Source organism: Salmo salar, chromosome ssa01, assembly GCF_905237065.1.
Source record: "Salmo salar chromosome ssa01, Ssal_v3.1, whole genome shotgun sequence".
In the NCBI taxonomy this organism is placed as follows: domain Eukaryota; kingdom Metazoa; phylum Chordata; class Actinopteri; order Salmoniformes; family Salmonidae; genus Salmo; species Salmo salar.
The window spans coordinates 43,058,830-43,083,266 of NC_059442.1; the positions used below are offsets into that span (position 1 = coordinate 43,058,830).

General features: G+C 41.5%; 1 protein-coding gene across 3 annotated transcripts in view; it reads left to right on the plus strand.

Moving 5' to 3' along the window:
• Nucleotides 1-195: 195 nt before the first annotated feature.
• The window catches only part of slc25a21 (solute carrier family 25 member 21), a 195,200-nt gene continuing 170,958 nt past the window's right edge, over nucleotides 196-24,437 (plus strand). Inside the window, exons 1-2 of one of the 3 annotated variants that reach the window (XM_045717979.1) lie at nucleotides 196-327; nucleotides 637-724. In XM_045717979.1, coding sequence (XP_045573935.1) covers nucleotides 655-724 — 70 coding nt within the window. In that variant the 5' untranslated portion in view covers nucleotides 196-327; nucleotides 637-654. The other 2 variants (XM_014197922.2, XM_045717980.1) reach the window with 2 other exon arrangements.

Consider the following 24,437-nt stretch of genomic DNA (forward strand, 5'->3'; position numbering starts at 1 on the left):
GCACCATCGTCAAGGTTAAAATTAAACTGAGTGTCTAGTAAGGCTACACCATAGAGAATGATAGAGGTCTCTTGTGGACAAAATACTATTTTAGCGCCATTTAGGGCTTCCATTTTAACCTAGCCAACTGGGTGGGACTTCAACTTCATTGGCTGATCCCTCCCGATACCCAAGCTGGCACAGTTACAAATGAGTTCTCTATCTATCTCTATGGGCTACACAACTCGGAAATTCATAATTTTGCTGTTGCGCTGGTCAACGTTACGCTCGAAGCGAAATTGACAAGCGGCGGCATATGTCCAAAGAGTTTCTATTGGATAAATTCAGGTAGGTCCCTCCCCGTTTCGTTCCGTGTACTTCCGTTTAAAACACGTTTTTCAACAGAATCGGTGTAATGAATATGCCCTAGCTGTCATTTCTCATTCACTAACAGGTAAACCCGAAGTTTAAATAGCCTCTGAAATTCCAGTTGCCCGTGTTTGGGACATACTCGACACTTTGGTCACCCCAGAAAATACACTAGGTCATAGTTACACAAATGTTATTTCACCACGTTGAAATGAACTGACTGTAGATTTTGTATTGCGTTTATCTGGAATGTATTTCAGTGAACTCATGTGATGTGTGCTTTTGCAGGCAGACTAGCGAAACAAGATGACATCCCCCAAAAAGCAAGGTTTATTACGGGAGGCATCTCACCAGATCATTGCCGGTGGATCAGCAGGTAAGACTAACTTTAGGTTAGTAACACTTTTAGTATATCAAATATTGTCTACAGTCGGTTGTATGGTTCAAATGAACAATCGGCTGCGCTTGTTTAAGTTCATTTTCCTACATGCCTACTGTAGAATGTCAGTTTTAGACATTATGGAAAGCAATATTCCCACTATCTGAATAGTTGTTTTTACTGTAGACGTAATTCAAGAAGTTATATAATTGTTGTGATGAACTCTGAACTATTCAAACTGTTCTGTACCGGATGGTGTCCTTTTTTATATGTCTTCTGAAAACATTACTGTCCGCATTGGGTTCCGCATTCCTGATTCCTTTCCACGTACTGTATGCGGCTGCTTGTTGGTTTATGAAAATGTGTGCTTGCAAGTCCCTCTCCCGTCAACGCCTCTAGAATTCAATCAAACCACCCCCCCAAAATATAATATATATATATATATCTCAGTTGTCGGAAGTTTACATAGACTTAGGTTGGAGTCATTAACTTGTTTTTCAACCACTCCACAAATGTCTTGTTAACAAACTATAGTTTTGGCAAGTCGGTTAGGACATCTACTTTGTGCATGACACAAGTCATTTTTCCAACAATTGTTTACAGACAGATTATTTCACTTATAATTCACTGTATCACAATTCCAGTGGGTCAGAAGTTTACATACACTAAGTTGACTGTGCCTTTAAACAACTTGGAAAATTCCAGAAAATTATGTAATGTCTTTAGAAACTTCTGATAGCCTCATTGACATAATTTGAGTCAATTGGAGGTGTACCTGTGGATGTATTTCAAGGCCTACCTTCAAACTCACTGCCTCTTTGCTTGACATCATGGGAAAATCAAACGAAATCAGCCAAAACCTCAGAAAACAATTGTAGACGTCCACAAGTCTGGTTCATCCTTGGGAGCAATTTCCAAACGCCTGAAGGTACCACATTCATCTGTACAAACAATAGTACGCAAGTATAAACACCATGGGACCACGCAGCCGTCATACCGTTCAGGAAGGAGACGGGTTCTGTCTCCTAGAGAAGAACGTACTTTGGTGCGAAAAGTGCAAATCAATCCAAGAACAACAGCAAAGGACCTTGTGAAAATGCTGGAAGAAACGGGTACAAAAGTATCAATATCCACAGTAAAACGAGTCCTATATCGACATAACCTGAAAGGCCCCTCAGCACGGAAGAAGCCACTGCTCCAAAATCGCTATAAAAAAGCCAGACTACGGTTTGCAACTGCACATGGGGACAAAGAGCGTACTTTTTGAAGAAATTTCCTCTGGCCTGATATAACAACAATAGGACTGTTTGACCATAATGACCATTGTTATGTTTGGAGGAAAAAGGGGGATGCTTGCAAGCCAAAGAACACCATCACAACCGTGAAGCACGGGGGTGGCAGCATCATGTTGTGGAAGTGCTTTGCTGCAGGAGGGACTGGTGCACTTCACAAAATAGATGGCATCATGAGGAAAATTATGTGGATATATTGAAGCAACATCTCAAGACATCAGTCAGAAAGTTAAAGCTTGGTCGCAAATGGGTCTTCCAAATGGACAATGACCACAAGCATACTTCCAAAGTTGTGGCAAAATGGCTTAAGGACAACAAAGTCAAGGTATTGGAGTGGCCATCACAAAGCCCTGACCTCAACCCTATAGAAAATGTGTGGGCAGAACTGAAAAAGCGTGTGCGAGCAAGGAAGCCTACAAACCTGACTCAGTTACACCAGCTCTGTCAGGAGGAATGGACCAAAATTCACCCAACTTATTGTGGGAAGTTTGTGGAAGACTACCCGAAACGTTTGACCCAAGTTAAACAATTTAAAGGCAATTCTACCAAATACTAATTGAGTATATGTTAACTTCTGACCCACTGGGAATGTGATGAAAGAAATAAAAGTTGAAATAAATCATTCTCTCTACTATTATTCTGACATTTCACATTCTTAAAATAAAGTGGTGATCCTAACTGACCAATGACAGGGAATTTTTACTTGGATTAAATGTCAGGAATTGTGAAAAACTGAGTTTAAATGTATTTGGCTAAGGTGTATGTAAACTTCAACTGTACAGTACCAGTCAAAAGTTTGGACTCACGTACTCATTCAAGGGTTTTTCTTTATTTTGACTATTTTCTACATTGTAGAATAATAGTTGAGACATCAGTACTATGAAATAACACGTGTAATCATGTAGTAACGAAAATACATTTGAGATTCTTCAAATAGCCACCCTTTGCCTTGATGACAGCTTTGCACACTCTTGAGATTCTCTCAACCAGCTTCACCTGGAATGCTTTTCCAACAGTCTTGAAGGAGTTCCCACAAATGCTGAGCACTTGTTGGCTACTTTTCTTTCACTCTGCGGTCCAACTCGTCCCAAACCATCTTAATTGGTTTGAGGTTGGGTGATTGTGGAGGCCAGGTCATCTGATGCAGCACTCCATCACTCTCCTTCTTGGTCAAATAGCCCTTACACAGCCTGGAGGTGTGTTGGGTCATTGTCCTGTTGAAACACAAATGATAGTCCCACTATGCGCAAACCAGATGGGATGGTGTATCGCTGCAGAATGCTGTGGTAGCCATGCTGGTTAAGTGTGCCTAGAATTTTTATTTATTTAAAAAATATATATTCTCACTAAAGTAGTACACTGGGCCTTTAATAGTCCTCTATTAGCGGACATACTCTCTCGCCCACCCTCATCACCCCCAAACTATGGTTCTATTGATTCCCTGTTTATCTGAGTTATTGCCATTTCAAGCATGCAGAAATCCATCCGGTATGATGTAGCACTGTGACAGTCGCTCTCCCTAGACTTATTCTCCATGTTGCTAGAAACCTTAGTATAATGCCAAAATGAAACATTTGTTCAAAACAAAAATATTGTTCTCACATATTGGTGTTATTTAACACTGTAAATTAAAGTAATGAGTGGTTTTGGGTGGATTTTTCCTTTGTAGTCTAGAATTGTTGGATGAATTAATGGGATTTCATTATTGATTGAAATAATGCAGAAATACTGAAAATATTCTTTACACTCTAATCTATATATTGTAGCCTATTTGTTCTGTGTGTAGCTTATGTTGTTATAGGCACAGAGGTGGCACCACAGGTTCCAAAGTGGTGTGGCAAAATGTGTACTTGTCTTTTCTGGGGCCTGGAGTTTTTTCTGATCTAATGATCTGGTCAGGTAAAACTCTGGGTCCTATTCATAGGCTATGACAAAATATTATTATTATATAGATAGCTTGCTTCCCTTTTAATCTGTGCTATGACTATAGGGTTGGGAGTTTTCTTGTCGGGTCATGTGAATTGGAAACACTCCTGGCCAAAGGTGGATGAAACCCTTTCAAACTACCACAAACCTCGTTATTATTCATTCTGAATTGGATATCAAATGAGCCAGAAACAACTACTTCAATGAACAACATACTCTGTAGTTTAGTGAACTACTATAACAGGGCTGAGAGTTATGCAAAGAATGGTTACAATGTATTTAAATATGAATTTCACCCTATACACACAATGCTAAACAGTGGACCTTCAAAAATAAAAAAGACACTTTTCTACATTGTGAACTATTTGAATTGTATGTCATAAACTATTATTTGTTCATCTGAATACAGTGCTCTTATGCAATTATTCAGTCTGTAAGCTTTATGTAAGGCAGGGTTACATTTAACTCCATACACAGTAGACTTTGCAAGCTGCCTGTCTCTAGTTGTGAAAGTTATGGTGGTGCTAGAATACATATATTCTCTCTTTCTGCATTAGCCATCCATCTGTTATAGTTGGACAAACGTGTTCATATTGTCTATATAGACTGATCTGTGGTGGAATTTTTTTGCTTTTAAGACAGTGCACCACAAACATTTTGTGAATAATCACCTGCAGTAAAAAATAAAATAATATTCCAACATTACTGGACTAACAAACTGTCTGACTAACCTTTTTCAGGAACGTCACTATCCCTTAGCCTTGGGTAGCAGAATCCGATCGTTTCGCCTTCTTTATCCTGTTCCAAACACATTTATTCAGTGAATCTAAGTTATTAATGTTAGCTGATTGCTGCCTGATTGGATCAACCTAGCTAGCTAATGTTAGCTAGCTAGCTATCTATCTACTGTAGCTAGGCTACTAAAGCTAACATTAGTAGTTTTGTTAGCTAGCTATAGATTGCATCAATGTAGCTAGTTTTAGAGGATAACTAAACTGCTTTTATTAGCTACTTTTATTAACACATACCTTGTTTTCCATTTAAAATGTGTGTTCACTCTCTCATGAGGCAAGCAACCAGGCAGGAGAGGAGCGTGAGCGATGAAAGAAACCACGTGCAGACTGCAGAGTCAAACAATGAGGTGCTGGTGCAACTACATTTATTTGTTGATGAGGCTCTGTAGGCTGTAGCTAGAAGACCACTGTGACAGTGTGAAATCCCAGGGACAGGGTTGCATTCACTAGACAAAATAGAGACAAACAGGCTGAAATTGGGGGAGGTACTGTGTAAACCTGTCTAATAAGAAACTCCTGCATTCTTCTCAGTTGAAATACGTTTTTCAAAAAAGTTCTATGATGTGAACTAATGAATATGTCTGGTAAACGGGTTTGTTGCTGCTGCTTGAAAGTGACCAGATTGAAAAGTACTGGGGCGAGTGCTATCTCGCCACACGTTTTCTGGCGGCTCTGTGTAGGCTCATTTGATTTAAGTTTTTTTTTAGGTTTTGTGGAGACCATTGATGTGTGATTTGATGTGCCACCTGATGCAGTTGTCCTCCTAGATTTTGTTTGCCATTGCTGGGTCTCAAGGAATAGGTTACAGCCAGTTCAAGCAAAACAAGGGATTTTGTTCTGATAGGGACTAAAGGACGAAGCACCTGGCCTGAACTCTTAAATTGGCTGGACGCCCAGAGGCCACTGACCTTGAACAGACAATAAAACACACACACCTGAAGTCAATTGTAAGATAAATACAGTGCATTCGGAAAGTATTCAGACCCCTTCACTTTTTCCACATTTTGTTACGTTACAGCCTTATTCTAAAATTTATGGGGGGAAAAAATCCTCAAACTACACACAATACCCCATAATGACAGAATGAATATAGGTATTAAGCATAAAAAAGCAGATACCTTATTTACATAAGTATTCAGACCCTTTGCTATGATTTAGAAAGGCACATCAATCAAATCAAAGTTTTTGTCACGTGCATCGAATCCAACAGTGAAATGCTTACTTATGTCCTAACCAACAGTGCAATTTTTAAGTTAAAAATAGGTATTAGGTGAACAATAGATAAGTAAAGAAATAAAAACAACAGTGGAAAATAACAGTAGTTGGGCTAATTGAGGTAGTATGTACATGTAAGTATGGCTAAAGTGACTATGCATATACAGTCGTGGCCAAAGGTTTTGAGAATGACACAAATATACATTTTCACAAAGTCTGCTGCCTCAGTTTGTAGGATGGCAATTTACATATACTCCAGAGTGTTATGAAGAGTGATCAGATGAATTGCAATTAATTGCAATGTCCCTCTGCCATGCAAATGAACTGAATCCCCCCCCAAATATTTCCACTGCATTTCAGCCCTGCCACAAAAGGACCAGCTGACATCGTGTCAGTGGTTCTCTCGTTAACACAGGTGTGAGTGTTGACGAGGACAAGGCTGGAGATCACTCTGTCATGCTGATTGAGTTCAAATAACACACTGGAAGCTTCAAAAGGAGGGTGGTGCTTGGAATCATTGTTCTTCCTCTTTCAACCATGGTTACCTGCAAGGAAACACGTGCCGTCATCATTGCTTTGCACAAAAAGGGCTTCACAGGCAAGGATATTGCTGCCAGTAAGATTGCACCTAAATCAACCATTTATTGGATCATCAAGAACTTCAAGGAGAGCGGTTCAATTGTTGTGAAGAAGGCTTCAGGCCGCCCCAGAAAGTCCAGCAAGCGCCAGAACTGTCTCCTAAAGTTGATTCAGCTGCGGGATCGGGGCACCACCAGTACAGAGCTTGCTCAGGAATGGCAGCAGGCAGGTGTGAGTGCATCTGCACGCACAGTGAGGCGAAGACTTTTGGAGGATGGCCTGGTGTCAAGAAGGGCAGAAAAGAAGCCACTTCTCTCCAGGGAAAAACATCAGGGACAGACTGATATTCTGCAAAAGGTACAGGGATTGGACTGCTGAGGACTGGGGTAAAGTAATTTTCTCTGAATCCCCTTTCCGATTGTTTGGGGCATTCAGAAAAAATCTTGTCTGGAGAAGACAAGGTGAGCGCTACCATCAGTCCTGTGTCATGCCAACAGTAAAGCATCTTGAGACCATTCATGTGTGGGGTTGCTTCTCAGCCAAAGGAGTGGGCTACCTCACAATTTTGCCTAAGAACACAGCCATGAATAAAGAATGATACCAACACATCCTCCGAGAGCAACTTCTCCCAACCATCCAGGAACAGTTTGGTGACGAACAATGCCTTTTCCAGCATGATGGAGCACCTTGCCATAAGGCAAAAGTGATAAATAAGTGGCTCGGGGAACAAAACATCGATATTTTGGGTCCATGGCCAGGAAACTCCCCAGACCTTAATCCCATTGAGAACTTGTGGTCAATCCTCAAGAGGCGGGTGGACAAACAAAAACCCACAAATTCTGACAAACTCCAAGCATTGATTATGCAAGAATGGGCTGCCATCAGTCAGGATGTGGCCCAGAAGTTAATTGACAGCATACCAGGGCGGATTGCAGAGGTCTTGAAAAAGAAGGGTCAACACTGCAGATATTGACTCTTTGCATCAACTTCATGAAATTGTCTATAAAAGCCTTTGACACTTATGAAATGCTTGTAATTATACTTCAGTATTCCGTAGTAACATCTGACAAAAATATCTAAAGACACTGAAGCAGCAAACTTTGTGGAAATTAATATTTGTGTCATTCTCAAAACTTTTGGCCACAACTGTATGATAAACACAGAGTAGCAGTAGTGTAAAAGAGGGGTTGGCAGGTAGTGGGTGGCGGGACACAATGCAGATAGTCCGGGTAGCCAATGTGCGGGGGCACCGGTTAGTCGGGCTAATTGAGGTTGTATGTACATGAATGTATAGTTAAAGTGACTATGCATATATGATAAACAGAGAGTAGCAGCAGCGTAAAAGAGGGGTTGGTGGGTCGGGACAATGCAAATAGTCCGAATAGCCATTTGATTACTTGTTCAGGAGTCTTATGGCTTGGGGGTAAAAGCTGTTGAGAAGCCTTTTGGTCCTAGACTTGGAGCTCTGGTACCGCTTGCCATGCGGTAGCAGAGAGAACAGTCTATGACTGGGGTGGCTGGGGTCTTTGACAATTTTTAGGGCCTTCCTCTGACACCGCCTGGTATATAGGTCCTGGATGGCAGGAAGCTTTCCCCAGTGATGTACTGGGCCGTACGCACTTCCCTGTAGTGCCTTGCGGCCGGAGGCCGAGCAGTTGCCGTACCAGGCGGTGATGCAACCAGTCAGGATGCTCTCAATGTTGCAGTTGTAGAACCTTTTCAGGATCTGAGGACCCATGCCAAATCTTTTTAGTTTCCTGAGGGGGAATAGGCTTTGTCGTGCCCTCTTCATGACTGTCTTGGTGTGTTTGGACCATTCCAGCATAGTCCTGTAGTTTAGCATCTGCTTCATCTGACCACTTTTTTATAGACCGAGTCACTGGTGCTTCCTGCTTTAATTTTTGCTTGTAAGCAGGAATGAGGAGGATAGAATTGTGGTCAGATTTACCAAATGGAGGGCGAGGGAGAGCTTTGTATGCGTCTCTGTGTTGAGTACAGGGGATCTAGAATTTTTTCCCCTCTGGTTGCGCATTTAACATGTTGATAGAAATGAGGAAAAACTGATTTAAGTTTCCCTGCATTAAAGTCCCCGGCCACTAGGAGCGCTGCCTCTGGGTGAGCGGTTTCCTGTTTCCTTATTTCCTTATACAGCTGACTGAGTGCAGTCTTAGTGCCAGCAGCCGTCTGTGGTGGTAAATAAACAGCCACGAAAAGTGTGGTCTACAGCTTATCATAAGATACTCTACTTCAGGCAAGCAAAATCTAGAGACTTCCTTAGATTTCGTGCACCAGCTGTTGTTTGCAAATATGCACAGACTGCCCCCCGTCTTACCGGAGTGTGCTGTTCTATCTAGCTGGTGCAGCGTATATCCCGCTAGCTGAATATCCATGTCATCATTCAGCCACAATTCCGTGAAACATAAGATGTTACAATTTCTGATGTCCCGTTGATAGGATATTCGTGATCGTACCTCGTCTAATTTATTGTCGAATGATTGTACATTGGCAAGTAATACTGACGGTAACGGCAGCTTTCCCACTCGCCTTCTGCGGATCCTTACGAGGCACCCCGCTCTGTGTCCTCTGTACCGGCGTCTCTTTCTCTTGCCAATGACAGGGATTTGGCCTTGTCGGGTGTCTGAAGTGCATCCTGTGCGTCCTGCTTGTTGAAGAAAAACTGTTTGTGTAATCTGAGGTGAGTGATCGCTGTCCTGATATCCAGAAGCTCTTTTTTGCCGTAAAATACGGTGGCAGAAACATTATGTACAAAATAAATTACAAATAACACGGGAAAAAACACATAATAGCACAATTGGTTAGGCGCCCGTATAACTGCTGCCGTTTCTTCCGGCGCCGTTTTATCTCCTGTCTATATAAGGTACCACAGTTGACAGTGCATGTCAGAGCAAAAACCAAGCCATGAGGTCGAAGGAATTGTCCGTAGAGTTCCAATACAGGATTGTGTCGAGGTACAGATCTGGGGAAGGGTACCAAAAAATGTCTGCACCATTGAAGGTCCCCAAGAACACAGTGGCCTCATCATTAACTAGGCAAGTCAGTTAAGAACAAATTCTTATTTACAATGATGGCCTACCCCGTCCAAACCTGGACGACACTGTTCCAATTATGGGACTCCCAATCACGGCCAGATGTGAACAATCACAGCCAGATGTCATACAGCCTGGATTCGAATCAGGGACTGTAGTGACGCCTCTTGCACTGAGATGCAGTGCCTTAGACCGCTGCGCCACTCGGGAGCCCTATTCTTAAATGGAAGAAGTTTGGAACCACCAAGACTCTTCCTAGAGCTGGCCGACCGGCCAAGCTGTGCAATCGGGGGAGAAGGGCCTTGGTCAGGGAGGTGAACAAGAATCCGATGGTCACTATGACAGAGCTCCAGAGTTCCTCTGTGGAGATCAGAGAACCTTCCAGAAGGACAATCATCTCTGCAGCACTCCACCAATCAGACTGTTCTGGTTTAGTTATAATACTTACTTATATTACTTACCTTAAATTTGGCTCCCCCTATTGTTGATCTGGAGTATTTTCCTTAAGCTAGAAAATGACCTGTCATGTGACCTGTTAGGAGGAAGTTGGGTCATTGTTGCCTCATGTAGAGTTTAATGTGCTCTGTTTCAGTTGTCTGCTTTGTGGAAGCCTTGCCAATTAGTATTTTCAGTCCTTTTGCATATATCTTTCGTTTCAGAGCATTATTTGTGGAATTTGGATGTGTATGTTTACTTTGTGGAATAGATGGACAGCACTAGCTTCACTGCTATGCTATGTTAGCCTAGCTTTTGCTAGTTGTCAGTGTGAGCAAAATATCAGGTTAAGTTCATATCTAGTTTGTATTTTAGGACAGATTTAAAAAAAATTATGCAGACATTGTTGTCTTTGTTTCAGTTTCACACTGTTTCAACTCAATAGATCTTGTGAACATGGAGATCATGCTTTGAGGGTTATGTGAAGGAGTTTATCCTACTGTCAAAATATGCACAGTAACGCATACGGAGGACAGTATACAGGCCTTTATGGTAGAGTGGTCAGACGGAAGCCACTCCTCAGTAAAAGGCACATGACAGCCTGCTTGGAGTTTGCCAAAAGGCACATAAAGGATTCAGACCAGTGGAACAAGATTATCTAGTCTGATGAAAGCAAGATTGAACTCTTTGGAAGGAATGCCAATCGTCACGTCTGGAGGAAACCTGGCACCATCCCTACGGTGAGGCATGGTGGTGGCAGCATCATGCAGTGGGGATGTTTTTCAACGGCAGGGACTGGGAGACTAGTCAGGATCGAGGGAAAGATGAACAGAGCAATGTAGACATATTTCCTTGATGAACTTGCTCCAGAGTGCTCAGGACCTCAGACTTGGACAAATGTTCACCTTCCAACAGGACAATGCAGGAGTGGCTTTGGGACAAGTCTCTGAATGTCCTTGAGTGGCCCAGTCAGAGCCCGGACTTGAACCCGATCGAACCTCTCTGGAGAGACCCGACAATAGCTGTGCAGCAATGCTCCTCATCCAAACTGACAGAGCTAGAGGATAATCGGAGAAGAATGCGGGAAACTCCCCAAATACAGGTATGCCAAGCTTGTAGTGTCATACCCCAAAAGACCTGAGGCTGTAATCGCTGCCAAAGATGTTTCAACAAAGTACTTCAGTAAAGGGTCTGAGTACTTATGTAAATGTTATATTTCAAAATTGTATAAATTAACAAAAAATTCTGAACCTGTTTTTGTTTTGTCATTATGGGTATTGTGTGTAGATTGATGAGTTAAAACAACAATTTAATACATTTTAGAATAAGGCTGTAATGTAACAAAATGTGGAAAAAGTCTAGGGTTCTGAATACAGTACTTTCAGAATGCACTGTAATTGGTCCTGGCCTGTTCTCCTTCCTCCAGGGGCTGGAGTCTTGGAACTATCTTTGAGGAAGCTAGAGGACTTAGAGAGACAGGATCTGGGTTCTAGGAGGCTGCACTTCTGCACCTTGTGTAAAATCAATGACTGCAGTGTTTCCCCTCCTCACCTTCCTTAGGCCTGTATGTGTGCCTGTGTGTGGATGTTTCCGTGTGTGTGTGTGTATTGTTGCCATCCTTACTTCCCTGTTAACGAGGTTGGAGCGGAGACCAATGTTTATTTATGCGCAACCCGGCCCGGTCAGTATGTGTGAGTAGTGTATACTATAAATTGAGTAAATCTACCTTGGCTTTGGTGCTCTTTACAATCTGCATGTGTGTGGACTTTGGTACTTTTGTCTCTCTGTTCAGTCTGGACACGCTTTGGTTATTTTGAACTTTTGAAGGCTGAGGTCAACAGTCAGACAGAGCTCAGCCTCTCTTTGGTTTGCATAGTAACTAAGTAATGTGGTTAGTTTCTTCATTCATTGATTCACAGTATCATCAGGGCGGTGACTTATGGATTTTTGGGTAACAATTAATTGCTATGCTTGTCATAATTTTCATTTTTGCTGAAAATTATTTTGAGCTTACTGGTATAATATATCATAATGCGTATTTGAAAATGAGCTACAACATAGGTCAATCTAATAAATACAAAACAGCTTTGGTGGTACCCCGAATGGTTTTGACAGCTTGGAACTTTAGGAAATGATGCTTCCCCTCTCAACAGTGTCCTACTACTCGCATAATGATTACTGTCCTTGTTGAGAAATTACCAACATTACTTTTTTTCATGTAAAAATGGGTAAACAAACTTTAGGCCTGTCTACTTGAAGAGTAGTATGTATGTAGTATGTACAGTATGTATCATGTGCAACTTTGATGCCTCAATAGTGGATGAATAATAATCATTCCAATAAGGGCAGTGGCCAGTTATGGATGAATGTGTCAATGTCCTCTACGTGTTTGTACAAGGCTGACTGGTTTCTATGTGTATGTGATTGCTTTATTCTTGTACGGTGACGCCAAAGAAAAATATCCATTCTTGGATGGACAATAAAGTTATATTCTATTATATCAATGAAATTTGAGAATAATCACTCTGTTCAACGATGAAGATTGATGTTGAAATCATATTTCTTCAGAGGTGGGGCATGTAGTAGTTTTTCAAAGTGAGGCAGGCAGTGCATTTCAACCATAGATGGACTTAAAGGTAGACTCAGCAAGATGACGTACATGCACAAAGTAAACATCAGTAGTGGGTCAATTTCCGCAACAACTAAGAGCGTTGAGGTGCGTGGCTAAGCTTCTCTGCTGTTTTGGTCCCGTAGCTAGCATGTTGTAGCAGCGTGAAGGGAACCTCTCTGCACATGTGTTTGACTGTGTGAGAGCAAAGTCTTGCATCGTGCTCATCGCAATCTCTGTAGTGCTGCTTGTGGCAGCGGCATTTCGCTTAGTCTACCTCTTAAGGATCGGCCCCTTTTTTTTCCCAATTTTCGCCTAAAATGACACACCCAAATCTAACTGCCTGTAGCCCAGGCCCTGAAGCAAGGATATGCATTTTCTTGGTACCATTTGAAATGAAACACTTTGAAGTTTGGAAATGTGAAAGGAATGTAGGAGAATATAACACAGAATATAACACATTAGATCTGGTAAAAGATAATAAAACATTTTTTATTTGCACCATCATTTTTGAAATGCAAGAGAAAGGCCATAATGTATTATTCCAGCCCAGGTGCAATTTAGATATTGGCCACTAGATGGCAGCAGTGTATGTGCAAAGTTTGTATTTCTGTTCCAAATGTTGTCTCAAGACTGCCTAAATGTGCCTAATTTGTTTATTAATAACTTTTCATGTTCAAAACTGTGCACTCTCCTCAAACAATAGCATGGTATTCTTTCACTGCAATATCTACTGTAAATTGGACAGTGCAGTTAGATTAACAAGAATTTAAGCTTTCTGCCAATATCAGATATGTCTATGTCCTGGGAAATGTTCTTCTTACTTTAACAACCTCATGCTAATCACATTAGCCTATGTTAGCTCAACCATCCCGCAGGGGACCCAGCAATCCTGAAGAATTAACTATAAGTGGCATGGGTTCAATTCAGTCTTTTCACCACAATGGGGCAGCAATTACCTACTCTTTCACTTTTCCACAGGAGGGTACAGTATAACTTTCTGCTGATTCTTTAACCTGAGTTTGGCTTGCAAATGTAACACTACGTGGATGTCTGTAGCATATAGTAGCTATATATATATGTGTGTGTGTGTGTGTGTGTGTGTGTGTGTGTGTGTGTGTGTGTGTAAATGTTCAGGATCATTTTCGTGCTTATACACATTGCAAAATTACATTGACTTTTGTCTGATGTGAGAAGTACTGCTAATATTATATATGAAATATTGATGTTTTAAGAGAAGTAGATATGTTGCCCCCAAAAATGAATGCTTTACCTGTGAATAACTCCTCATATTTCTGAAAAAATGGTCAGCTGCTGTTTGTGTTATTCTAGTATTGATTATTTCCTTTTCCTTCCCACTTGAAAGTGTAACTTCATAACATTTGCAGTTTTCGTTAACGGCTGGGTAAACCAATCCTTCCTTAGCAAATGGAGTGTGTCGATACTAGACAGACACCCTAAGTATGATTAGATACACTCCCAGACGACGTCCGTGTAGTAGACTGTCAGAATCTTACTTAAAACATACTGCAACTCTCTCAATTTGAATTGGTTTTAAACTGTGAACCTAACATGAGGCGGCATCGGACAAATAAATCCCACTTCGTTTAAATAAAGAAGAAAAGAAAAAGGGGAAATAAAATAAATAGAACCAATCAAATTGAGTGGTGGAACTCCATGAGGATGACGAAGAGAGAGTCCATTACAAATGAGCGTTCCTTTTCCTTACACTTCCAGGCTAGACCAGGTTTGCGATTGGATTGCCTGCCATAATCAGAGCTGAATTACTGTAGGCCTAATATTTATTTCCAGAAACAATTGTACATGTTTTAGCGGGCGCTTTGATTGAACTCCCGGCGGACATGCTGTAGACAGATGTTTAGATGACCTCATGTTTGAAGTAATGTTGATTTTGGACTGGGTGCTGCTTCGCCGTTTTCTCCAAACCCCCCCCCCCCCCTCCAAACCCCCCAGCGCTCTTCGCGTGACTGTGCGTCTGATACAGCGAGGGCAGGGAGAGGTGCATCCTTCAGAACACACACACACACACGGTCGGGTGGTGTTTCGACTCGGGAAGGAAGAGAAGATATTTATGTTCCTATTTCTTTGACAGACAGATGTCTTGGGGGGAGGGGGTGGATGGCTGGGGGAAAATGAAGCATGACAGTGTTGAAGGATGGATACTGGTGGTGTGATAGAATATATCTGTCTCTTCCTCTGTGTGTGTGTGGGGGGGGGGTGTTTTACTGAGGCGTATGACATACCATCAACATAGTTCTGAAAGACGTGTCTAATAAACACCACATTGTGTGAATTCCATCTACAGATAATTAACTGTCCAGACTCCAAAGCGACATTCTTCGTAACAGACTGTTATAGAATAAGTCTTTCTCAGTAAGACATTTAGTTCGGATAGAAAGGATTTCATTAAGAGATTTAAATTCATTATCATTCTGATGTTGTTCCTTGATGAAGCAGCCATTCCATTATGTTACTCTGACTTTTACCGCGTCCAAAATGGCACCCTATTCCCTATGTAGAGCACCATGGGCTCTGGTCAAAAGTAGTTCACTACATAGGGAATAGGGTCCCTTTTGGGATACTACTTCCATCTTCGTGTGTAGCCTAGCCTAACTGATAGAAACTCCCTCATTTTAGATTCTGGAATGGGGGGAAAAAAGTCAATTAAAACACAACCAAACATTTAAAAAAAATAAACAATAGATGTATTGTCGTAGTCCCCCTAATTACTGTAGTCAGGAAATGTGAAGGATCATAACGTCAGTAGAAATCAGTTGACTGCAACCATGCATGAAGGGTAATGGGAACAAATGTAGCATGGACCCATGGACCCTGTGCTTCCCAAAATAGATTTGATATGTCCCAGTGGTCTTAAGGCGTCAGCATCCTTCAGTTCGGCTGGCTGACCCGAACGAGTGTGCTCGCATACTCCCTTGAAAGACCTTCGTTCAAAAAATGAGAAAAAGTGTCAATAGTAGTGTTTGTCCATTTTGAGACGCCGTAGTCAGTATACACTCACTCAATATATTCAGAATTCATCTAAGAAATCTGTAATTTTGACGTTTTTGCCGAGGAGATCTTGGTCATGCAATTTTTCACCTAAGATATTTCATGCAGTATTCTTCAATGGAAAAATTTGCATGAAAATTAGTCGTCTCTCGTTGAATGACAACAAAGACTTTATTGAAGAATCCCTACTGTTGACCAATCACCGACAAAGGGGCGTAGACTTCGGCGGCTTGCCTCCAGAAATGTTTTTGTGTGCACGAACAACTGAACAAAAAATAAAAACGCAACATTCAACAATTTCAAAGATTTTACTAAGTAACAGTTCATGCAATGAACAAAAATACAAATGCAACTTGTAAAGTGTTGGTTTCATGAGCTGAAATAAAAGATCCCAGAAATTGTTCAATACAGTGAGGGGGAAAAAGTATTTGATCCCCTGCTGATTTTGTACGTTTGCCCACTGACAAAGAAATTATCAGTCTATAATGACAATGACCCAAAACACACAGCCAAGGCAACAAAGGAGTGGCTCAAGAAGAAGCACATTAAGGTCCTGGAGTGGACTAGCCAGTCTCCAGACCTTAATCCCATAGAAAATCTGTGGAGGGAGCTGAAGGTTCGAGTTGCCAAATGTCAGCCTCGAAACCTAAATGACTTGGAGAAGATCTGCAAAGAGGAGTGGGACAAAATCCCTCCTGAGATGTGTGCAAACCTGGTGGCCAACTACAAGAAACGTCTGACCTCTGTGATTGCCAACAAGGGTTTTGCCACCAAGTACTAAGTCATGTTTTGCAGAGGGGACAAATACTTATTTCCCTCATTAAAATGCAAATCATTTATAACATTTTTGACATGCGTTTTTCTGGATTTTTTGTTGTTATTCTGTCTCTCACTGTTCAAATAAACCTACCATTTTAAATTATAGACTGATCATTTCTTTGTCAGTGGGCAAATGTACAAAATCAGCAGGGGATCAAATACTTTTTTCCCTCACTGTATGTACAAAAAGCTTATTTGGCCACACATTTGTTTACATCCCTGTTATAGAGCATTTATCCTTTGCCAAGATAATCCATCCATCTGACAGATGTGGCATATCAATACGCTGATTAAACAGCATGATCATTACACAGGTGCATCTTGTGCTGGGGACAATAAAAGGCCACTCTAAAATGTGCAGTTTTGTCACACAACACAAGGCCGCAGATGTCTCAAGTTTTGAGTGAGCGTGCAATTTCATGCCGACTGCAGGAATGTCCACCAGAGCTGTTGCCAGAGATTTGAATGTTTTTTTCTCTACGTCGTTTTAGAGAATTTGGCAGTACATCCAGTCGACCTCACAACCGCAGACCACGTGTAACCACGTCAGCCCAGGACCTCCACATCTGGCTTTTTCACCTGAGTGATAATCTGAGATCAGCCACCTGGACAGCTGATGAAACTGGGTTTGCACAACTAAAGAATTTCTGCACAAACTGTCAGAAACTGTCTCGGAAGCTCAACTGCCTGCTTGTTGTCCTCACCAGGGTCTTAACCTAACTGCATTTCAGCGTCGTAACCGACTTCAGTGGGAAAATGCTCACTTTCGATGGCCACTGGCATGCTAGAGAAGTATGGTCTTCACGGATGAATCACGGTTTCAACTGTATCGTCAAGATGGCAGACAGCGTGTATGGCGTCATGTGGGCGAGCGGTTTGCTGACGTCAACGTTGTGAACAGAGTGCCCCGTGGTGGTGGGGTTATGGTATAGGCAGACATAAACTACGGACATCGAACACAATTGCATTTTATCGATGGCAATTTGAATGCACAGAGATACCGTGATGAGATCCCAAGGCCCATTATCGTGCCATTCATCTACCGCAATCACCTCATGTTTCAGCATGATAATGCATGGCCCGCAAGGATCTCTACACAATTCCCGAAAGCTGAAAATATCCCAGTTCTTCCATAACCTGCATACTCACCAGACATGTCACCCATTGAGCATGTTTGGGAGGCTCTGGATCGACGTGTATGGCAGCATGTTCCAGTTCCCATCAATATCCAGCAACTTCACACAGTCATTGAACAGGAGTGGGATAACATTCCACAGGCCACAGCTGAAAATGTCCCAGTTCTTCCATGGCCTGCATACTCATTGAGCATGTTTTGAGATGCTCTGGCTTGATGTGTATGACCGCATGTTCCAGTTCCCACCAATACCCAGCAATTTCGAACAGCCATTGAAGAGGACTGGGGCAATGTTCCAGACTGTGGCCTGAAGTTGTGTAGAGATTCTTGCGGGCCATGCATTATCATGCTGAAACATGAGGTGATTGCCACGCAGAATGGCACGACAATGGGCATTTAGGATCTCATCATGGAATCTCTGTGAATTTTTAATTTTTATTTATTTAGCTAGGCAAGTCAGTTAAGAACAAATTCATATTGACGGCCTACCGAAAGGCAAAAGGCCTCCTGCGGGGATGGGGGCCTGGAATTAAAAGAAATAAATATATACAATATAAATATAGGACAAAACACACATCACAACGAGAGACAACACAACACTACATAAAGGGAGACCTACGACAACAACATAGCAAGGCAGCAACACGTAGCAACACAACATAACAACAACATGGTAGCAACACAAGATAACAACACAACATAACAACAACATGGTAGCAACACAAGATAACAACAACATGGTAACAACACAACATAACAACAACATGGTAGAAACACAACATAACAACAACATGGTAGCAACACAACATAACAACAACATGGTAGAAACACAACACAACAACAACATGGTAGAAACACAACATAACAACAACATGGTAGAAACACAACATAACAACAACATGGTAGAAACACAACATAACAACAACATGGTAGCAACACAACATAACAACAACATGGTAGAAACACAACATAACAACAACATGGTAGCAACACAACATAACAACATGGTAGAAACACAACACAACAACATGGTAGAAACACAACACAACAACATGGTAGCAACACAACATAACAACAACATGGTAGCAACACAACATAACAACAACATGGTAGCAACACAACATAACAACATGGTAGAAACACAACACAACAACATGGTAGAAACACAACACAACAACATGGTAGCAACACAACATAACAACAACATGGTAGCAACACAACATAACAACAACATGGTAGCAACACAACATAACAACAACATGGTAGCAACACAACATAACAACAACATGGTAGCAACACAACATAACAACAACATGGTAGCAACACAACATAACAACAACATGGTAGCAACACAACATAACAACAACCTGGTAGGAACACAACATAACAACAACATGGTAGCAACACAACATAACAACAACATGGTAGCAACACAACATAACAACAACCTGGTAGGAACACAACATAACAACAACATGGTACAAACATTATTGGGCACACACAACAGCACAAAGGTCAAGAAGGTAGAGACAACAATACATCACACAAAGCAGCCACAACTGTCAGTAGGGGTGTCCATGATTGAGTCTTTGAATGAAGCGATTGAGATAAAACTGTGCAGTTTGTTGTGAATTCAAATTGCCATCGATAAAATGGAGTTGTTTGTTGTCCGTAGCTTATGCCTGTCCATACCATAACCCCACCGCAACCATGGGGCACTATGTTCACCACATTGACATCAGCAAATCGCTCGCCCACGCGACACCATACATGTTCTCTGCTATCTGCCAGATACAGTTGAAACTGGGATTAATCCACAAAGAGCACACTTCTCCAGCTTGCCAGTGGCCATGGAAGGTGAGCATTTGCCCACTGAAGTTGGTTACAACGCCAAACTACAGTCAGGTCAAGACCCTGGTGAGGATAACGAGCACGCAGATCAGCTTCCCTGAGACGTTTCTGACAGTTTATGCAGAAATTCTTTGGTTGTGCAAACCCACAGTTTCATCAGCTGTCCTGGTGGCTGGTCTCGGATGATCCCGCAGGTCAAGAAGCCGGATGTGGAGGTCCGTGGCTGGCATGGTTCACATGTTCTACGGTTGTGAGGCCGGTTGGACGTACTGCCAAATTCTCTAAAAAGACGTTGGAGGTGGCTTATGATAATTTTAATGTTCATTTCCTTATCTGGCAACAGCTCTGGTGGACAGTAAAAATTCAGCAGGCCAATTATGTTGTGTGACAAAACTGCCCATTTTAGAGTGACCTTTTGTCCCCAGCACAAGGTGCACCTGTGTAATGATCATGCCGTTTAATCAGTTTCTTAATATGCCACACCTGTCAGGTGGATAGATTATCTTGGCAAAGGAGAAATGCTCACAAACAGGGATGTAAACGCAATTTGTGCACACAATTTGAGAGAAATAAGCTTTTTGTGCGTATGGAAAATTTCGGGGATCTTTTATTTCAGCTCATGAACCATGGGACCAACACTTCTTGCGTTTATGTTCAGTGTGTATTTTTCTAGGTAGTTAACATTAGCTAGCGCTAGTCAGCTGTACCTGTACCAAAACTCCAGCATTTCTCCTTCTATAGGTTGGTCTCAAGTTTCTTTTTAAATGGTGAGCCAACATGTTTTCAACACTTTTTAAATGTTTTATTTCCATGACCGTTCAAAACTCATTTTCTCATGTCTCTCTCTTGTCCCTCTGCAGCGGACATGTGGTGAGCAACATGTTTGGAACATGGAATCACTATTAAATCGCAGTATGGAATCACAATACACATAAAATCGCGATACATATAGAAGTGCATTTCATATCGTATCGTCACCTAAGTATCGTGATAAAATCGTATCGGGAGGTCCCTGGCAATTCCCAGCCCTATGCAGTAATTTGGTTGTCAATTTCTGTCTCAAAGAAGATAATGTGCCATTCAATAGATATCTAACATCAACATAAAAGGACTGTTGGCTACCTCTTAATCAGCAGCTGTGTGTATGAGAGAGTGGTTGGGTGGTCTAGTGGAGATTTAGTCTGTGCTGTAATGTACGACCCTCAGACCAGCCGCTGACGTTATCTTAATAAGGTGATTTATGGAACTACCTCACTGACTGAGTGGGGGACCACAGGATGTAGTGTGTGGGAGGAAACGTCTTTATTGTGATGCTGAAGAGTTTAAGATGGCATTAAGCACATTCACTCTCAAATACAGGCGCACACACACACACACACACACACACACACACACACACACACACACACACACACACACACACACACACACACACACAAGCCATCCATCATACATGTTAGGTTGCTGTGACCAGTAAGGATAATTGCAGTGTTATGTTAGGAGCGGAATCTGCAGGATAATTATGATTGTTCGAAATGGGAGGCTGTCCCTGGACTATCGCTAGTCTCATTTACCACGGTACAATTTATTACGAGGGCACTGCAGCCAGTCGAGGTGGCTGTAGCATACAGTGACCAACGTTTTGTATGGGGTAATATTGTAATGATGCTTTTATGTCCTCTCTGAAGTCTAGTACCGGGCTGTTGTGACTGTCGGGAAATAGAGTTGAAGTTGTCATGAATTGATAAGTGAATAATCTTCGTCGACATTACATCCTCCTCACCCACGCTCAGCAAATCCACTACTTACTCTACCGTTAGTAGCTCTGCACTCAACCACAGAAACCAAATCTTTTTGGGGAGTAATATATTCCATTCTGAAGAAATTGCACCGGTAATGTAAATGGGGAGAAGATGACAGATGTAAAGAAAACAGCCCGACCATCTCAGTGAATTCCTCTGTAATAGAAATGTGAAGGCGTACATACTACAGCATATGGTAACTATGAGGAAATCGGCTAAACAAGCTATGCTTAATTGAGCACTTAGTCTAAGTAGTCAAGGGGCAAGGCTAGAGTGACCCTGGAAGAAAGTGTGTGTTCCCACCTCTGTGTGTGTGTGTGTGTGTGTGTGTGTGTGTGTGTGTGTGTGTGTGTGTGTGTGTGTGTGTGTGCCCCTGTGTGTATACGACTACGCCTGTGTGTGTACACGGTGTGTCTCTGGCGTATGTTCTTGTGTTTTGAAGAGCTCTATATTTCAGTAAGACCACTCCTGTCAGGCCCAGTCTTTTTGTTTCTGAACCCACTAATTAAGTTACAATGGAAAAGAGGTACTATATAGGCACTCTGAGAAGAGTGGCGTTTTGGCAGCACCGCGCCCTGATCATCACCATCCGCATAGCTGGGTTTCATTTTAATAAAGCAGAACCCTCCACTTCAGATGCTAGTCTATAGCAAGATCTCAGTCCATGTTGCCATCCCCTCTGCTCTGTCCTGCCATCGCCATAGCCTGCAAACCAGACTCAATGCTTTGGAAGTGAGTTATTATTTGACATTGAACTTGCTGAACTGTAGCATCTGTTATACTAGAGACCACTACGTAAGGGATAATCAGCGAGGAGCTATGCCTTCTATGGAAAATAATGCACGACGCGGAAGGTATGTTCCACAATGCGCTGGCGGAGTGGAACTAACCTTCCACGGAGTCGCATTGTTTTCCAGAGAATGAATAGAGCCCAGAGTTGATTATCCCTCTTGTAACACGGCTGTAACTTAACAAATTTGCAACAAGAAATGCGTTCGTTTGGTGGTTTGAATGTGTTCAACATCCACTGAAGCAGCTAGGGAGTTTACTAGGTAGCTACAGTAGATGCTTTGGGGCATTTCCATCTTAAAGGACCCACGAGCAGCAAAATGTGAAGGTCATAGGAGCATGTCAAATGAAAGCTAAGAGTCTATTTTTTAATTTTTTTTTATTAAGTCATATATTTTTCAACCATTTTTCATCCTAAAAATGAGTAATAAGCAAAGTTATGATTTCTGGTCAAACGGATGGAAAAAGGGGTCTTTGACAACATCTACCAGAAAAATTATTAAAAGGTATTAGAAATACATCAAAACACAATAATGTTGACGTAAAGACCCCTGCCAGCTAATATCAACACTTATTTTTTGTTTTGGAGAAATGATTTGCCTTCTGTGACTTAAAGAAACATTTCCTTCTGCCTTGTAATTCCGTTACAAAAAAACGTCATTTTCTAATTTCTCTCCCTCTCCCTCATTCTTTCTCTCCCTCAGACCTACCGATTTTAGTTAAGGTTTTTACTGATATTATTAAGTGATTTAAAACTTGTAATTCTGTTAACAAATCTGTATTACAATTACTACAATTGAATTGGCTACATTGGAAAGTCACAGTAGTCAAAAATAACACAGTTGGGTCACCAACAACTTATGTTCAGCTCATAACTGTTTTTTTCTTTCTTTCTGTCACCTCATGGTCAAAGCAAGACTGTGAAAACAGTGTGGACAACCCCTCACTCTCCCTCTCTCTCTGCCGGTCTCTCTCTCCAGTAAATGTCACTTCTCCCGGCTCTTACTGACAACTACCATGATACCTACCCTCTCTTTCCAGTTACTGTAACAAGCATCCTCACCCACTGAGTATTGACCGACACTGGACATCCATGGGTGTTGAAAAGTAGTTTAAATTTGGTCAGTCCGCCCTGGCCGGAACATATCTGTACCAATCATAGACGTCTATGTTTCACAAGTTTGGACAGTACAGTAGAGAACAGTACAGAAAAGTAAAGTATATTCGAGTTCAGTACAGGAGAGCACACTAGAGTAGAGTACTTTACTGTGATGTGCTCTACTGCACTGAACTCGAATATACTTTATTGTACTGTTCTCTACTGTACTGTCCAAACTTGTGAAACATAGACATCTATTATTGTTTCAGATTTGGTCTAGTCCGGAATGTGGAATGTAAAATAATAGCCAGTGTGTAGAATAATACCCAAATATGCAAAAGAAGGATATTGCTTATTTCTACCTTTTTTATGTACCTATTCAGGATACATCACCATGAAGAGAATAATATTCATATCCATAATTATGCATTTCTGTATAGTACAGATCAGGAACCCATGAGGTCATTCCGTTAACGGATGTCAATCCACCGTAGTTCAATAACCAAAAGACATTTCTTCAAATTCAAGGTGTCATGTCATAGCTGGCACGCCATTCTTTCTGCAGACATCTTTCAATCTTAATTCGGAGGAGTTTTTGGAAAACATGGTCGCATAAAAAAACGGAGGGAGATTTTACCTTAATTCTGTTACCAAAATTTGCATCTGCGCAGTTCTTCCACTAAATGTGTTTTTGTGAAATGTTCTGTGTAAATTGTTCAAAGTAGTCATTGTGCACAGACTTGCATGGTTTAAACTTTGAAATCAATGGATTTTGTTTAGCATACATTTTAAAGTGAACATCTGAGTCAGTGTAATTCCGTTATTGTGGAATTGCCCCTTGGTATCCAAAAAGACTTGCTAGGTGAGTTAACCAAACCATCAGTCCTAGCTTGCTATAAAAATAGAATTTAACAAGGCCGATTTAATGTTTTCAATTCGGCTTTTGCTTTCAAAAGCAGCTCAGACATAGAACATGTAGGCTAAGAATGAACTGTAGCCATTGAATTATTCCGTGCATTATAGGGAAATAATGCACTCTCTAGAATGCCCTTCAAGCCAATCAGAAATGAGTATTCAACAATTCCATGGTATTATTAAGCAATAATTAACGAGGGAGTACGATATACCACGGCTACGGGCTGTTTTTATGCACAATGCAACGCGGAGTGCCTGGCCATATACCACAAACCCCCAAGGTGCCTTATTGCTGTTATAAACTGGTTACCAACATAATTAGATTAGTACAAATATTTTTGGGGTCATAACTATGGTATACGGTCTGATATACC